General features: G+C 42.5%; 1 protein-coding gene across 1 annotated transcript; it reads right to left on the reverse strand.

Annotated features, from left to right (window-relative positions):
- Positions 1-398: 398 nt before the first annotated feature.
- Positions 399-18,225, reverse strand: kcng3 (potassium voltage-gated channel, subfamily G, member 3). The gene is made up of 2 exons (XM_007230979.4): positions 17,188-18,225; positions 399-2,917 (listed from the first exon to the last, which is right to left on the reverse strand). The coding sequence occupies exons 1-2, from the start codon at positions 17,823-17,825 to the stop codon at positions 2,272-2,274; spliced, it is 1,284 nt and encodes a 427-aa protein (XP_007231041.2). The 5' UTR covers positions 17,826-18,225; the 3' UTR covers positions 399-2,271.

Here is an 18,225-nt window from a genome sequence, read left to right on the forward strand (position 1 = left end):
CCCAAATAAACCATTTTAATGTGAAAAATCTGTGTAGATTAACAACATGGCAACAGCCTTATTTCTTATGTCAGAAAATAGATGTTCATTAATAGTGCACCTTATAATACAGTGTGCCTTATAGTCCATAAAATACAGTATCAATCTATATATCTGATATGCCTTATCTTGAGATTATTAAAATTGAACTAATAACATCCTTGTACTTGTTGTAAGTAATTTTTAATTTCCACTAAAAATTTTGTATTGTCTTGGCAGATAATGTTTTACTTAATTTAGAAAAATTAAGTTTTTCTCAAAAAGAATTATGCTACAAACAAGAAAAATATCTGCCAACACAATAAGACACTTTCAGATTAAATGACTTACAACAAGAAAAAATAGTATTAAATAAAATGGAAAAAAATGTTTATATTTAATAAGCTAATATTTATGTGTATGTTAAATATTTTAATATTTCTTATATTTAGATTTCAATATTTAGATGTTTACTTCACTTTAAAAGAATGTAATTGCATGAGTATGCTATTATAGTATTGTAGTAGTCTTAAAAGTATGATAATACCATTTTTGGGACAATATATCTTCAAAGTAAAATCCGTTTTTATGTCAGGCCTAGTAAAAAATAATAACTATTTCTCATTTTAAAGAAAAAAAGTTGAGATCTTGTGAGCTACAGAGTAAAATGCACAAAGTTAATTACTCTAAATTACTTTTACAGTGTTGAATTTAACACTGTCCTAGATAGCATATGGTCCCACTTACTACAGGGTCAAAAATCGACACAAAATTAATAGTTAAGAGTTAATATTTTATATTAAGAGTTAATTCAACAGAGGATAGAGTCATATTAACTCTATGTAACTCTCATCTGTGTGAGCAATGGTCAGCTCTTCAATGGAGACCCTTATCCACCCTCTAACCTAACACCTAGAGTGTGAATAACACTCCAGCAGTGGAACCAACATAATTAAATCCCATATAACACATAAACACCCAACCCCCACTAACAAAAAAAAATCTGCCCTACCAATAGCCCTAAACAAAGAATAATAGGCTGGAAGCGAAGCTAAAGATTTGTGTTTTAATAAAGACAGTGCTGGAAAATCTGTAAAAATTGTTGCACGTGTGGTATTTTAATGTAGACTAATACTAGTACTTTATTTAGACAATAAACCCAACCATTATTTTTAGTTCTGTTATAATAATTTCTTTCTTACATCTGCCTTTTTTTGTATACATTTGTGTTCTTTTATTGGTGATTATTGTTTTTATTACCTGTTGTTTTAAGCACTTTCAGCCGCATTTTTATGCATGAAGTTATTATTACTATAAATATTTTTATTATTACTGCCTAAATAAGGAGATTTTCTTATTTTAATTCTAATTTTCACAGGTGCCTAAAACCTGTGCACAGTTCTGCATATTTCCCAACTGTCTCCACCAGGTCTCTGTGTGTGTCTTGCCGAATTTGGGACGGAAAAACAAAACTCTTTCCACAACATTTCCATCTGTTTCTTCAAATATTTTAGTTTCCGAATCTCAGCCATTTCCTGTAGGCCTCCTCCAGCCTCCCCTGCTTTCTGCCCTCCGTATCTGGACCGATTTCAAAGCCAAATTGAACTGAATTAATGATCTAACGAGCTGGAGAAAATCTCTCCATGGGAACAGAGCGCTTCTGCATGTGAAGCCAGAGCAGGGCGCTTGAGAAAAGGCCGGCCACGGTCTGGAGAACTGTCAAGACCTGGAAGCCTTGCCAGGCACTCCTTACAGACAGCCGCGCCATCTGGTGCCCGCTGTTGCCTGGGTTGTCCTTTTCCAACTGTGAACAAACACGGGAGATGCTTTTGTCTCTTTGGATCAAGTTTGTTTGTTTCAATCCATGTGGGGTTACAATGCAAACGTTGGCGTGAACGTTGGCTTGTATACATTGTGTAGTTCCTTTGGGTTGTGTGCTGTTGGAGCTTCCAGCTTGAATCTGTTGGGTTTTTATCCAGTGGTGTGAGAAAGTGCATGCGTCCCAGTTACTTTTCAGATGTACAGATTCATCTGCAGTCATCTACAGAGTCATTGGGCGCAGCTGATGTAGCGTTCCAATTTTTTCTCTGTAGAGTGCCTGCTAAACTTATTATTAAGCCAGATTATTAGCTTATACTTTAAGGTCTTCAATGAAAGAAAGGCACAGAAGAGGAGAGTACAAAACCACCAGACCAAGTGATGGACAACGTAGCTTGACCGAGGACCGACCCCAGAGTGTTCTCGGTTATTTAGTTAGTTGAGAAACTCAGCGGAGAGACTTCGCACGCAGCGTGCTGAGCGGAATTTGAGCTCGTGGTAGCACTGCACAAAGCTGTGGTAGATAAAGGTAATGGGGAGAGCCAGGAGCACAATGCCACTCACGACACACACGCCACCCAGCACGCGCCCCGGCATGGTGATGGGATACATGTCTCCATAGCCCACAGTGGTCATGGAGATAATAACCCACCAACAAGCCGCGGGGATGCTGGCGTAGTCCTCGTTGCTGGTCTCCAGGTCCAGTCCGTGCTCCAGGAGCTGGGCCAGGGCGCTGAAGATGGCCATGGCCACGCACACGAACACCAGCAGCATGACCATCTCGCGGTAGCACCGGCGCAGCGTCAGCCCCAGCGTCTGCAGGCCCAGAAAGTGCCGCGCCAGTTTGATGAGCCAGAAGATGCGCATCATCCGCAGCACTCGCAGGGTCACGCCCGCCCGCTGCAGCTGCGGGTTCTCCCCGGTCAGAGCCGTCATGGTCACCGACACGTAGTACGGCGTGATGGCCAGCAGGTCGATGATGTTCAGCGGCCGCCGCACAAACTCACACTTGTCCCGCGAGACAATGAAGCGCACTATGCACTCAGCGGTGAACCAGCCGATGCACACGGCTTCAATGATCCTGAAAGAGAAAAGGTGGGAGGTGAAAAAAAGAGAGTGAGAGAGCGATCAAACGTGTAGAACCACAAAAAAAAACAAAATCAGTCATACACAAGCAGACAGAAATTTGCACTGTATTTGGAAATATTGTGTGCTCTTGCATTTTTATTACGTGTAACAATATAATTCGAAATTACTACTGTATTTAAGGAAACCATAAGTCAAAAACCACTCAAATATCAGCAGCATGCTTAGACTGACATTAATATTATTGTTAACCTTTAAATGTGTTAAACCTGCTGTGTTCAGACTGCCAGCCCAAATCTGAATTATAGCACTTTATCTAGATTGTGTTCATTTTGATTTGTGTTAGTCTAGACAGCCAGAAACCACACAAAACGATGATTTAGCATATCTAGATTGTATACAGATTGATTTTTGGATAGTCTAGACAGCCAGAAACCACATAGAGTCAGATTTTTAACATATCTAGACTGAATCCAAGATTATTTTTAATAGTCTAGACAGCCAGAAACCACATAAAATCAGATTTGTAGCTTATCTAGTTTGTATCCAAGTTGTTATTTGAGAGCCAGACAGCCAAAAAACAAATAAAATCTGTTTTTTGGCATATCTAGACTGTATCAAGATATATTTTAATAGTAAAGACACTGAACACCAGAAACTGCATAAAATCAAACTTCTGGCATATTCAGATTGTATTCAGGTAGATTTTTGATAGTCTAGACAAGCATCTGTCATCTGTCAGCATCTGTCCATAATTCACACATCGGTACATCTCTATCAGAAACCATATGAAATATGATTTTTGGTCTAACTGTGTAGTATCCAGATTGATAAGTCTAGACAGACAGAAACCACATGAAATATGATTTTTACTAATCGGATCTGAACATCATTTAGAGGAGGTTTGAAATTCAATATAAATTGGAATTTTAATATAAATAATTTATTAGTCTTTATTAGATTTTAACATCCATTTTGTGTCGATCACTCACAACGTAGCAAACAGCAACCTCATCAAATCCAGAGTGAGGGAAAAGTGCAAAGTTCAAGAAGAAGAGCACCACAGGTTAGTTACTGATGCCCTACAGATACATCTGTGATATATATTTGCTCACAGTCTGAACACAGCCATAGGTAAACCCTGTGATCTAATTCATCATAATACAAAAAAAGACCAATTTCTCACACCCAGATTAAGCCTGTTTTGACTGTGAGTCTCAAACAGCACAACAATAAAAAAGAAATTAGGCCTAATATGTGTCTGAGAAACAGTAAGAAAGCATATATTTGATATTTAAGTGGTTCTTAACATTTGACTTACCCTACATACACATTCTGCGGTTTATAAACAACCATGCAATCTTTGCTACAACTCCAAATCAGAAACACATTGGGAAAATATGGAAAACAATCAAAGATAATACAAAACACAGTGTTTCTTACATTTACTTTAATTTAAATGTTATTTCAGATGGTATAAACCCAAGATATATCATGTATTGTTTGGTCATACATTAATTCTTGCACTTCAGATCTGCTAGACACTCCAGTAAAAGGTTACATACACAATATAATGATTCATCCTAAATTCATTTAAGCTTAAAGAAGTCAACAGCACTTCCGGACATGGTGAACATAGGTCTTCTGTTTTGCACAGTAAAGTTTAAAATTAGCATTTATGAATATTTAAAAAAAATATATATATTTTTTTTTTTGGAATGTATTTCAGACCTATTTCAGAAATTCAGGAATGGAGATTCATTAAAAAATAAATTAAGCAGACCAGATAAAATATGAAGGGCCCTGTTTTAGCAATCTATAGGCGAGTTGTCAACCGTGCACAGCTTGATTTAGGGCGTGTCAGTGTGTCTTTGCTATCGTAACGACAGGAAAAGTAAAATCTTGCGTGGCTTGAAATTCTCGAAAGGTAAGTACTAACCCTCTTAATTAATCATGGGGGTGTTTTTGGCTTAACATTAAATAATCTAATCAGCATTTCACTTGCCATTCCCTTTAAGAACCAGGTGTGCTTTGACTTTGGCAGATTGGTATTTTAATGGCGCAGCACTTCTGTCCTCAGTGGAGGAAACTGTGCTGCAAAAAGGTGTGCAAGCAGGTAATTTACGGGAACAGCAATGCATTTTTTTCCTATATTCTGTTTATTGTTGATGTAAAAGTTGGGTTTTTGCACTGCTGCATGTACATGTGTTAAGAACGTATGACGCGCCTGCATTGCCAAGATAGCAATGAACATCTTCTGACTGTTGTCGTCTATCTAGATTGTATTCATTCAGTGGTTTACCTGTGTTTTTCATTGCGAAGATAGCAATACACAAGACCATTAGCGTAGATATATTCACAAGCACTGTTGCTTGTGACGATTTAAATGACGCAGACATATATGGAGTCAAAAAAGGGTCATAAAGATTTTGAGTTTGTAAAACAGAAGTCACAAATGTACTGAAACTTGTAACTGCGTTTAAACAACTGCATGCACAAAAATCCAAATCCACAAATTAACTGGAATGTGCAAACTTGAAACAGAAAGTAATATTAATAATAATTCAAATGTACGAATGTGAAAAAATATTTTAATTATATATAAATATATATTTTTTAATTTGTAAATCCAATCTCTTGAATGTGTGAATCAGTACTGCTCAAATGGCTTAAGCTGGGTCAGACCAAAAATCACATTGAATTTGTGAGGTTGTAAATGTGACAGTGGGTGTTTTTCACTGTGGAGCTAAAAATCCTCTCATTCACCTTCTCTGCTGCGTGTGCGAAGCTCTAGCTGCAGTTGCGAATTTTGACCCTGTTTTGACGCCTGATTGATGGACCAATAGGAAAGCTTTATCCGGACCAATCAGATTACGGGGTTTGTTTAACCAATCAGAACAATGGGTGGGTCTCTGCAGCTCAGAGTACTGGGCGTGTCGAAAGGTGTGGGCGTGTCGAAAGTGTGGCCGCCATTTTGGAGTCAGCCACCATGCGCCCCCGGTGGATTAATTTACACAGAGGAAGGAGTTTAATAAAACAATAATATTCATAACTCTACCAATTTTTTACCTGATTTACACATTACAAATACGTGTTTTCATGCTGAAATACTTTATATTATGTTCTAATTATATGAATTAATTTTATATTTATGTACATAGATGCACACACACACACACACACACACACACACACACACACACACACACACACACACACATATATATAAATTAATTAATTTATGTACTAATTAATATGCTATACCATATGTCTGTCTTTGATAAAGAGCATAATGTAAAGTATTTCAGCATGAAAGCACATATTTGTAATGTGTGACAGCGTCCTGTATCATTACTACATCTCTGCTGTTTGTAACAAACCAAACCGTGTGTAAATTGGTAGAGTTGTGAATATTATCGGTTTATTAAACTCCTTCCTCAGTGTAAATTGATCCACTGGGGGGCGCATGGTGGCCGACTCCAAAATGGCGGCCACGCGGAACGTCAGCTCCAATAGACCAATAGACAACCACCTTTCGACATGCCCAGTACTCTGAGCTGCAGAGACCCACCCATTGTTCTGATTGGTTAAACAAACCCCGTAATCTGATTGGTCCAGATAAAGCTTTCCTATTGGTTCATCAATCAGGCGTCAAAACAGGGTCAAAATTCGCAACTGCAGCTAGAGCTTCGCACACGCAGCAGAGAAGGTGAATGAGAGGATTTTTAGCTCCACAGTGAAAAACACCCACTGTCACATTTACAACCTCACAAATTCAATGTGATTTTTGGTCTGACCCAGCTTAAGCCATTTGAGCAGTACTGATTCACACATTCAAGAGATTGGATTTACAAATTAAAAAATATATATTTATATATAATTAAAATATTTTTTCGCATTTGTACATTTGAATTATTATTAATATTACTTTCTGTTTCAAGTTTGCACATTCCAGTTAATTTGTGGATTTGGATTTTCGTGCATGCAGTTGTTTAAACGCAGTTACAAGTTTCAGTACATTTGTGACTTCTGTTTTACAAACTCAAAATCTTTATGACCCTTTTTTGACTCCATAGACATAAGGCATGAAAATAACTGTTCTTGGGTATAAGATAGCAATGAGCCTTGCACAGGCAGTGAGATAGAGCCCGGAATATCTTGGGTTCAAACTTTCTGCAATCAAATAAAAGTCAAAGTAAATGTAAGAAACACCACACTTTTATAAGTTATAAGTTTTATAAGTTATATTTTACATTCCATACTGACACAACTTTTTCTGATTTGAGAACATACCTTAATAGCATCTACAAGCCTTAAGAAAGATAAACAGCCTCATGCAGATCATGTAAATAGTTGTTTGACAGTCTGCAGGTATTGGGCAGCTACAAAAATACAAAAAATGTGATGCTGCTCAAAAGATACATTGGAGTCTTTGGACCTATTGGTGATTATCAGGTCAGTCTCAATTTGCAGCATAAAAAACTGTCATTTCAGACTTTCAAACGGAATTATTTTACAATATACTGGACTGACATAAACAGGGACAAAACACACAAACAAAACGAAGGACAAAGGACAGGAATAGAACAAGACGATAATGCTTTATTATGAGAATAGGACATATATCTTTATATACATATATATGGAGATGGGGTGTTTAGACATAGTGTGCTTAAGACTTCTCACAAATGCCAGAGTGTCAGAAAGCCACAGACAGATACTGTATCTGAGAGAGGATGAGACACAGTATGCCCATCCTATTTACCTTATGTATCATAATATTACTGAGCCTTAAAAACCTTGTTTAGACTTGCTTTTAAACATGTTTTTTAAATGTCTCATAAGTTTTGTAACCATCTCCAAATTGACTTTTTGTATTTATTTCCATTGACAGTTGACTTATCCATCTCCTAGGTAGAATTATCATTTTGGAGATATTATTGTCATTTTAAGCCCATTTTATGCCACTAACATATTAATAATACTAGTTACTATACATTTGACGTATATTTGTAATATATATATAATAAAATAGCATATAAAATGCGGTTATAACCTTCTAAAGAACAATAAACTTTAAAATAATAATAGAATTTCCCCAAATATTTTTTTTTGTCATGAAGTGCAATGCAAGCAATGGCTATTTTTATCAAAGATCTCTGAACCAATCACAAAAACGCATTTTACTGTAGAGTGTGAAGATATTTCCTTGCTTATTTGTGATTGGCTCTTTGAGTCATATAAAACAGTCAGACTGCTTGAAGCTGTTCAGTACAGCGGTACTGGTTCGGCATGGTGCAACTTGATTTAGGACATGTCAGTATGTCTTTGCTATCGTAACGACGGGAAAAGTACACATTGCACAGCTCAAAGCATGCAAAAGGCATGTACTTATTCTCTTAATGAATCATGGGTGTGTTTTGAGCTGGGTGTGATTTAAACAAATCACCGTGTCACTTGCTCATCATTGCCTTTAAGAGCAAGGTGTGCTCTAACTTTGGCGTATTGCTATTTCAGTGGCGCAGCTACCTGGACATGTCCAACACTTCTTAGCAAAGGGACCTGACCACAGCGTGAACACTCAGGTCAGTCTCAAAAGGAACGTGACAATGGCCTAAATATTGTGTTGCTGTAGAATAATGGAATTTTATTTTATTTTATTTTATATATTGAAAGCGCTATAGGTTTGTGCACTGCTGCGTGTCCATATGTGTGCAACAAGTGGAGTTGTGCATGTGTTGGGCTCATAATTCACTGCCAAGATAGCAATGAACATCTTAACTCTTGCCATGATATACAGCAATACGCCAGAATTTAACATGAACACACCTCATGTTCAGACCATCACGCCCATCAGCATAGATATATTCAAAAGCAACGTTGCTAATTAAATGGTGCAGTTGCAGGAAAGGCATGACATTTTTTTCGGATGGTCAGGTGTAAGATAGCAATGAGCGTTGCAACATGCCTTGCACCGGGTGTAAGATTACAGAAATACAACAGTTTTCTTAATATTTTAATTTCCTAATCACATTTTCTAGTAAAACTGTAGCAAGTAAAAAAATACATATTTTTTACAGTATAGTGGAAACTCTCCCTTAAGGTTGAGATCTGCAGACGTTTTGGGCATTATTGAGCTAATGCTATAAACTATTCATGAGTTTTATATCAGATTGTATCAGTGATATAAAATATGTTTTTGAAATGTTAATTTGACCTTTGGTTTTGAGTATTTTCAGACAGATAGACGCCTCCTGGTCTTGTGTGACTGAAAATAGCTGCCTCAGAGTGAACAGACTTTCCAATAAGGGTTTCCTTATAGGTTACAGCTCGACACTCCTCTGGCATTTATGACAGTATTCTGATTTCCATGCAGGACAAACACCTCTTAACGCCTCTATCTCTCCCCCATTACTGTCACCTCATAAACACACATCAACACATACCTGACCTCTGTGAAAGAAATGGGATTTAAACATGAAGACAACATAAACATTTCCAGAGACACCAGTAGAAAGGAGACAAATGCCAGCAACTGTTGGGCTGGAAACAGTGGAGGAGGAACATCAGTCAACGAAAAGGGCAACACTTGAAGGACGGCGGATCTGAAAAAAACACTTAATGCACATCTTGGAGTCTCAGCAAGACTCCATACAAAAGGCACCACCTGAGCATTTCACGTCATTAAATTCTCCATTGAGTACAAACAAAAGAAAACAGAACAGCTCTCAGAACAGTAAAGATGTCGTTTCTACTCTACGTAAAATCCATAAACCCAATCAGACCCTCACAGTAAAGCAGAGTAAAGCCTGGAGAGAAGCTCAGATGGTTTTGTGTTGTTTGGTCTGGTTGATTCGGTCTGTGATTGACGCCAGTCTTCTGTTTGTCCTTATTTAGCTGGACCAATTAGCATGTTGTGATGAGCTCCACTTAATGATGCTAGATAGTAATCCAATAATGGGATCGAAAATAGAAGAAGAAACCATAACAGATAATATGAGATGAGCTCCTCAGATAAGCTGCCCTCAAGCTGCTGTATGATGTACTGTGCATGGTGTCTACAGTATATTAGAGCTGTCAAAGTTAACCCTTGTGTGGTGTTCGGGTCTGTGGGACCCGTTTTAATTTTTCATCAAATGATACAAAAAAATTATTTTTTCTAACTCAAACTCATTGGCATTGGCTCATTTTTTGTGAAGAACATATATCAAAACACATTTTCGATAAACACACACTGTACACCCCCCCCCTCCCCCCCCACACACACACATTTATATTACATACAGTATGTTTGGCCAAGGGCTAATAAACATTGCTTCATTTGTAAATTTGAAACTAAACACATTTTCTACTCATATCTTGAGTTCAATTCATTTTCTTTTACATTTTATTAAAAAAACTAATAAAAAAAAGAGTAGCACTTTTTGAAAGAAATGTAACATAAGAAAGGTAAAGGGCAAATATTAACCATGTAAGCTGTTTATATTGCTTGCAAATTAGGTGAAGCAAGCATGTGTAAAGCATTTTAATGTAAAATTGCTTAATTTTGCTGAATTAAATACAAGTAACAAAGTAAACGAGTAACAAAAATATGAACACCACACAAGGGTTAAAGCGTTAACGCATGCGATTAATTTGTAATAAGTGACGTGTTATAATTTTTTTTTAAGCAAATTAATTCTGCCACCAAATTTAACCCCATAATCCGCCATAATCTGCCCACCCCTCCCAATGCGCAGAATTGTTTTCTGTAGTGGTTCATTTGTGGTGAGAATGATCTGGTCTGGATCCGACCCAGCTCTTAAATATACTCATTTTTAATTGAGTTCTAAATCAGAAATCCTTACAACCAAGCTGAGATGTTTACAATAAAGTAAAAAAAAGCTTTCTCTATTCAGTTTGTCATGCATTCTTTATTCCAGCATCTCACGAGAGGTTGTTTCAATTCTGTGATGGGGCGCCTCCTGCTAGTTACTGACTAAGCAGAGAATATAACCAGACTGGAACATGTTCAGCAGTATCTATGTACACCAGCTATTTACATCTTTAACAATAGAATGGATAAATATATCTTTTATATTTGATTATATCTGAATAATTTTACATGTCCTTACTCATCTTAAGTTTAAGTTTATTTAACTGAATTGAGGATTATATGTCAGGTCTTAGCCCTGTTTCATGTCTCTGTGTGTGTCCCACGTGACCTGTGCTCTCTGTGTCTCCTGTCAGTAGATTTCCACCATGTGTTTCTAATTTGTAGCTCCACCCCTTCCCCAGGTGTTTCCAATTCTAGTGTGTTTTATGTACTATAAATAGCTCTCCTCTGCCACCTTGTCCTCGGTCGGTCTTTGCACCTTCCACTGTTGTCTGTCTCTCTGCGTTTCTGTGTTTCTAAAGCCCTTATTCCGTGTTTCTAAAGCCCTTATTCCGTGTTATTTCCTAGTTTGTTTCCCTTGCCCTGCTTAGTTTAGTTTCACCTTGTCTAGTTTAGCTTCTTGTTTATTTCCTTGTTTATTTATTATTATTATTATCTCTTGTTCGTTTATGTACTCTAGTTTCACTCGTTTGTTTTGATTTATTATTATTCGTTTATCTTTGTTACGTGTTTACTTGTTTCATTGTTTATTTGTTATTTATTTATTAAATCATTCATTTTTCCCTTACCTGCACCTGTGTCCGCCTCCTCGTCTCCCTGCCTGGGTCAATACGTGACAGAAAGACCGACCGAACATGGACACAGCAGGTTCTGCCTGGATGGGCACCAGGATGGCGATTCGCCGTGCTCCTTGCGGGACCCCGGCGCAGGACACCTCGAGGCCTCAAGGACGCCGCAGGCCTCGGGGTAGGCGCTCTAAGGGGTCCCGCCAGCCGGAAGAAGACCCCTTTTCCGGGGAGGATTTTCTTGGGGGGGCGATGAGGGTTGGTGCTTTGAGCCTCGGTACCTCCGTGTACCCGAGGCTCAAGGAGCGGGACCCGTGGGACTTTCTCGGGTGCGCTCCCAGCAGCTCCGAGGACGAAGAGGAGCTCTACGCCGCACCAGCCCGTACTCCAAAACCGTTTCCCCCAGGGGCGGTGCTCTACCCGGCTCTCGGCCGCACAGCTCCAGAGGCCGTCCCGACTCACGTCCGTTCCCCTGCAGCCAAGGTGCGCTCCTCACCGGCGGTTCCAGAGCTAGCTTCCCCGGTGGCTAAGGCGTTAGCTTCCCCGGCGCCTCCAAAGCTAGCTCCTCCCGCGGCCAAGACACTCTCCTCTCCCGCGGCAAAGGCGCAAGCTGTGAAACCGCGCTCCGGGACTTCCGCGATGGCAGTCGAACCGCGCTCCGTGTTCCCCGCGGTTGCTGCCGAATCGCGCTACAGGACCTCCAACCCGGTGAGCCAGCCGCGAGCAGAGACTTTCCACGCGCTGGACTCAGCCGGAGGGAGTAAAAATCCGGTCCGGGTTTTTGCGGCAACCGCAGCCTTGAGCCCCACAGCTGCAGCGCCAGCCCCTCAGGCTGAGGAGCTGGCTTTCATGGCGGCTGCGGGGCTGGATTTCGCCGCTGCAGTCCAGCCTCTCTCTGGGACTATCTCCGCGGCAACCCAGCCGTGCTCCAGGACTGTTATGGAGACTTTTCCCGTGCCGGTCTCTACCGGCGGCCCCGCGCTGCTTGCTGTGGACTCTGCCGGCGAGGCTGCGGATCCAGTCCGGGTTTTTGTTTCGCCCGCGGCTTCAGGCCTCACAGCTGCATTACCTGATCTCCACACGCCCAGCTCCGAAACTCACTCGGCGGACACGCCCACCTACGAGGCATCTTCGGCTGCTGAGCCACGCCCCCGAACTCCTGCCGCTCTAGACTCTGCATATGCTGCTGTGCGTGCTGCTCCAGCCTCCGTGTCTGCTGAAAATGCTCCAGCCTCCGTGTCTGCTGAAGCTGCCCAAGTCTCCGTGCCAGAGCCAGCTGCCCAAGTCTCCGTGCCAGAGCCAGCTGCCCAAGTCTCCGTGCCAGAGCCAGCTGCCCAAGTCTCCGTGCCAGCTCCTGCTGCCAGAGTCGCCGCGCCGCCAGCTCCCGCTGCCAGAGTCGCCGCGCCGCCAGCGCCAGCTCCCGCTGCCAGAGTCGCCGCGCCGCCAGCGCCAGCTCCCGCTGCCAGAGTCGCCGCGCCGCCAGCGCCAGCTCCCGCTGCCAGAGTCGCCGCGCCGCCAGCGCCAGCTCCCGCTGCCAGAGTCGCCGCGCCGCCAGCGCCAGCTCCCGCTGCCAGAGTCGCCGCGCCGCCAGCGCCAGCTCCCGCTGCCAGAGTCGCCGCGCCGCCAGCGCCAGCTCCCGCTGCCAGAGTCGCCGCGCCGCCAGCGCCAGCTCCCGCTGCCAGAGTCGCCGCGCCGCCAGCGCCAGCTCCAGCTCCCGCTGCCCGAGTCGTCGCGCCGCCAGCGCCAGCTCCAGCTCCCGCTGCCCGAGTCGTCGCGCCGCCAGCGCCAGCTCCAGCTCCCGCTGCCCGAGTCGTCACCCCACCGGTTCCTGCTCCCAGAACTTTGTTTCGTGCCAGGTCCCACGTACCCAGGCAGGCACCGAGGCCCCCGGACTTTCACCCCAGACCTGTGCCCAGGCTGGCACCTTGGACTTCCACACAGACTTTTGCCAGTCCTGGGCACCCACCCATGTTTTTGGTCCCTGTGTCTCTCCCTGTTTTGGTCCCTGTCTCTGTTTATGTTCCCGTTCCCGTTTCTGTCTCTGTCTCTGTTCCTGTTCCAGTCACAGTGTTCGTGTCGGTCCCTGTTAATGTCCTCGTCCCTGTTCCCATGTCCAGTCCCGTCCAGTCTCCTGTCCCGTTTCATGTCCAGTCTCCTGTTCAGTCTCTGTCCCCTGTCCAGTGTCCTGTTCTGTCTCCGTCTTCTGTCCAGTCTCCGTCCACCGTCCAGTTCCCTGCCCAGCCTCCGTCCCCTGTTCTGTCTCCGTCCACCGTCCAGTTCCCTGTCCAGTCTCCGTTCCCCGTCCAGTCTCCGTCTCCTGTCCCGTTCCCCGTCCAGTCTCCGTCTCCTGTCAAGTTCCCCGTTCAGTCTCCCGTCCAGTCTCTGTTCTCTGTCCTGTCTCCGTTTCAGTCCCCGGTTTCGTCTCGTGTTTTCCCCGGCCTCTCCCCGCCGCCAGCCCCCGGGGTTCGTTTTTACGCGCCTCGGGAGCTGCGCGTTTAGGGGGAGGCTTCTGTCAGGTCTTAGCCCTGTTTCATGTCTCTGTGTGTGTCCCACGTGACCTGTGCTCTCTGTGTCTCCTGTCAGTAGATTTCCACCATGTGTTTCTAATTTGTAGCTCCACCCCTTCCCCAGGTGTTTCCAATTCTAGTGTGTTTTATGTACTATAAATAGCTCTCCTCTGCCACCTTGTCCTCGGTCGGTCTTTGCACCTTCCACTGTTGTCTGTCTCTCTGCGTTTCTGTGTTTCTAAAGCCCTTATTCCGTGTTTCTAAAGCCCTTATTCCGTGTTATTTCCTAGTTTGTTTCCCTTGCCCTGCTTAGTTTAGTTTCACCTTGTCTAGTTTAGCTTCTTGTTTATTTCCTTGTTTATTTATTATTATTATTATCTCTTGTTCGTTTATGTACTCTAGTTTCACTCGTTTGTTTTGATTTATTATTATTCGTTTATCTTTGTTACGTGTTTACTTGTTTCATTGTTTATTTGTTATTTATTTATTAAATCATTCATTTTTCCCTTACCTGCACCTGTGTCCGCCTCCTCGTCTCCCTGCCTGGGTCAATACGTGACATTATATGGTTACATTTGTAGCCGCACTCTATCTGAACTCTGTTAAACCGTTGATTAAATGATTAAACCGTTCACAGCCTGGATGAAACCATTTAAGATGCTTTAAAACTGTTCTTGTTTACTATTTTTCCACTACACCAGCAGACTAAGTCAATTATTAAGCACATTCAACAGAAAAAACAGTAAACAGCAACCTTCAATAATGATGTGTGTTCAACTAGGCACCTTGGGAAGGAAAATGAGAACAGGAGAGGATAAACCAGAACAGGTCATAATCTGGGGCACAAACATGAACACAGACAGAGACAGAGAGACATCAGCAGAGAGGGAGGGATGGCGTCCCTTTCAAAGCAGCATTAGCCCTGCTTCTTTCTTAGATGCTTCTTTTATAAAAAGAAATTAATTTTTTGGTCCTATGAAGAACCATTGACAGTGCGTGATAGAGATAAGTGAGATTGAAGGGCTTTTAAAAGGTCTAAATAACCTTTACACCTAGTTCACACTCACACTCTCTTACATTTCTATTATGCATGCTACCCTAGGGCAGGGCAAATAATTAAAAATTAATTGAAACTGACATTCATTGATTTAGGCAATATGATTGATTTGATCGTATCGCCCAGCACTAATGGTACCTACATTACCTGACCAGATCTATTCTGTTTTTTTGCTTTATCTTTGGTCAAATTTGCTATCGGGTGTCTGAAATCAGGTACTGTTTTAGTACCTGCTCACTCTTGGTTGTAAGTGATGAAACCATTAAAGTGATGTTTAAACCTTGCAGAGTTCTGATTGGCCACAGGGTATTGCCATTATATGCAATCTCACAAAACTGCGGTAGTGGCTGTGTCCCGATTGTGTAGTACACACTAATACTTTAAGGCAGTATCTTGAAATTAATTCAAAATAAGTTGATTGATAAGCATGAACACATAGGTATGATAGGACAACAGATTGCAAAAATAATAATAATAATAATAATAATAATAATAATAATAAATTCAGTGCAAATGCAAACATCTTTATAATACTCATGCTTTTCCACAGAATTCATTTTGCAATATGTTCCCCTATCCTACATATATGTTCAGTAGAATTCCTTAAAATTCCTAAGAATCCTACCAAAGGGGCTCTGAGTGGTTCAGCGGACTAAGGCACTGCCACTAAGATCGACGGTTTGAATCCTGTTTATGCAGCTTGCCATCGGATACCTGAGCCCTAAGAGAGCACAATTGGCCTGGCTCTCTCTGGGTAGGTAGATGGCACTCTTTCACCTCATCACTCCAATGGGTGATGTCAATCATCACAAGGCTGCATCTGTGAGCTGTTGTATCCGAACTGAGTTGTTACGCTTTCCTCCGAGTGCGCTGTGATCAGCAGCAGTTCGAAAACAGGCATGTGCTAGTCTTCACCTCTTCTCCTTGTGTTGGGGGGCATTACTAGTGATAGGGGGAGTCCTAATGAGTGGGTTGGGTAGTTGGCTGTGTAAATTGAGGATAGTAAAATAATAATGATAATAATAATAATAATAATAAAATTATGAAAACAAAAAAGAATTCTACCAATAAAATGTGGAGCACAGTAAAATAACTGTGTTAAAATAGCATTTGTTTGCATGGGTAAGGCTATGCACTTATCACTAGCATTATGAGCCTATTAGAAGCATAGGCTAAAAGTGCTGCATTATGGAATGCTGGGGAAGAACAGAAGTGGACTATCCTGTTTCACTACACCACAATCTGCACAGTTTGTTCCTACACCACATTTCAAAATTGTTATGCAAATTGGATTTAGGTGTCATAAAGATTTTTTTTGTTTTGTTTCCCAATTAAACTTATGAATGGTATTGTGTCTCAGGGCTCTTTGGATCACTGAAATCAATCTCAGACACCTGTAAAAATTAGTCTGCCATGTGAGCCCAATTAAAGGAAAACTACTTAAGAAGCATGTTCCACATTAGGCAGGCCACAGGTTTCAAGTAACATGGGAAAGAAAAAGGACCTCTCTGCAGCCATAAAGTCAATGTCTTATATAGTGCAATGCATTGGACAAGGTATGAAAACATTAAATTTTTCATGAAAACTTAAGCGTGATCATGGTACTGTGAAGAGATTTGTGGCTGATTCGGAGCACAGAGTGGTTAGTGCACATAAAGGCAAAATGAGGAAAGTTTCTGCCAGACAAATCCTTCGGATTAAGAGGGCAGCTGATAAATTGCAAAAAGGAAACTGCAAAGTCAACAAATTACCATTTTCATTTCTTTACAACCTGTAAAATGTTTTGAAACTTCGCTGTGCATAATAATTTGGAACAGTGAGTTTTTTTCTTTGAAGAATATACTTTTATTATCAGGAGGTTTGTTCAATAAACTTCGATTTATACTCTTTTATTATACTGATTTGCATTTTTATTATTTGTCATTTGCATCAACTATTTAGAAAAATCTGGTAAAAACTATAATTTGCATAATAATTTGGAACGCCGTGTAGAAAACCAAAAGTGCCTTTTTTATTTATCATTATCTCCACTCCACTCACCTGTGCTCCTCCACCGTGTTGTTCTTGGCCGTGTCCCAGTCGGGCAGGGTGCTCGCGCACAGGATGACCATGGAGATGATGACGAAGATGACGGAGACGGAGGCGAGCACCTGCGCGGCCACGGAGGACGCGGGGTCCTCGAACGTCCTCCTCATCCTGGCCAGCCAGGAGCGCGCCTCCTCCTCGTGCTCCTCCGTCGAGTCCTCCGCCGCCGAGTCCCTGCGCCGCACCTCGTCGTCCACCGCGTCCGCCAGCTCCTCCTCGGAGAGGCAGGTGTAGGTGTCGGACATCCTGTCGTCCAGGCGCCGCTGGCAGCAGAACTCCAGGTGCGAGCTCTCGAGCCCCCAGTAGAGCATCTCGTTGTAGAAGGAGAGCTCGCACATCCGCGGCACGAAGCGCAGCTTTCCGGAGCGCACGTACAGCATGATGAAGACGAACGCCTCCGAGTGCCGGTCGAAGAAGAACTCGTTGCGCTCGCGGTCGTAGTCGTCGCACACCTCCAGCACCTCCTTTTCGGACGCGCAGCTGTGCAGGCGGCTGACCCGGCGCAGCGGAAAGTCCCGGATCACCTCCCGCGTGAAGGCGTACTTGGTGCCGCCGACGTTCAGGATGCAGATGTTCTTCTTACCAAACTTCATCTCTTCAAGCGCGCGAGGAATAAAGGGGGGTAAGGGGGAGGAGGATAAGGAGGAGTGGGGGGATTAGTTACTCTAATCACCTGTTTTTAGGTGAGAAAAGTAGGAAATTTGGATTTGGGTTTGGGGACAGCATCGTTTTCCTGCGCGCAACGTGAAGACGCGCAGACACACGCGCTCCGGGACGCGCAGCAGCTCCCGCCGCTCTGGAGCCGCGCTGGAGACTGTATTCTATATCCTTGTACTATTCCAATAACGAGGAATAAGGAGAAGCTGCTGGTGCCACTGCTGCTGCCGCTACCACTGCCACTGCTGCTGCCACTGCTCCGAGTTTGCAGCCAGGAGAAGGAGCAGCAGCAGAACGAGCTGCCGCGAGTTTCCTCCCCATCTGAACTCCAGCCCC

Source organism: Astyanax mexicanus, chromosome 15, assembly GCF_023375975.1.
Source record: "Astyanax mexicanus isolate ESR-SI-001 chromosome 15, AstMex3_surface, whole genome shotgun sequence".
In the NCBI taxonomy this organism is placed as follows: domain Eukaryota; kingdom Metazoa; phylum Chordata; class Actinopteri; order Characiformes; family Acestrorhamphidae; genus Astyanax; species Astyanax mexicanus.

Coding starts and splice junctions, on each gene's coding strand:
- kcng3 (XM_007230979.4), bottom strand. CDS start 17,825: ATGAAGTTTGGTAAGAAGAACATCTGCATCCTGAACGTCGGCGGCACC. Junction 2,918..17,187: donor AACACGGTGGAGGAGCACAG/GTGAGTGGAGTG, acceptor TTTCTCTTTCAG/GATCATTGAAGCCGTGTGCA.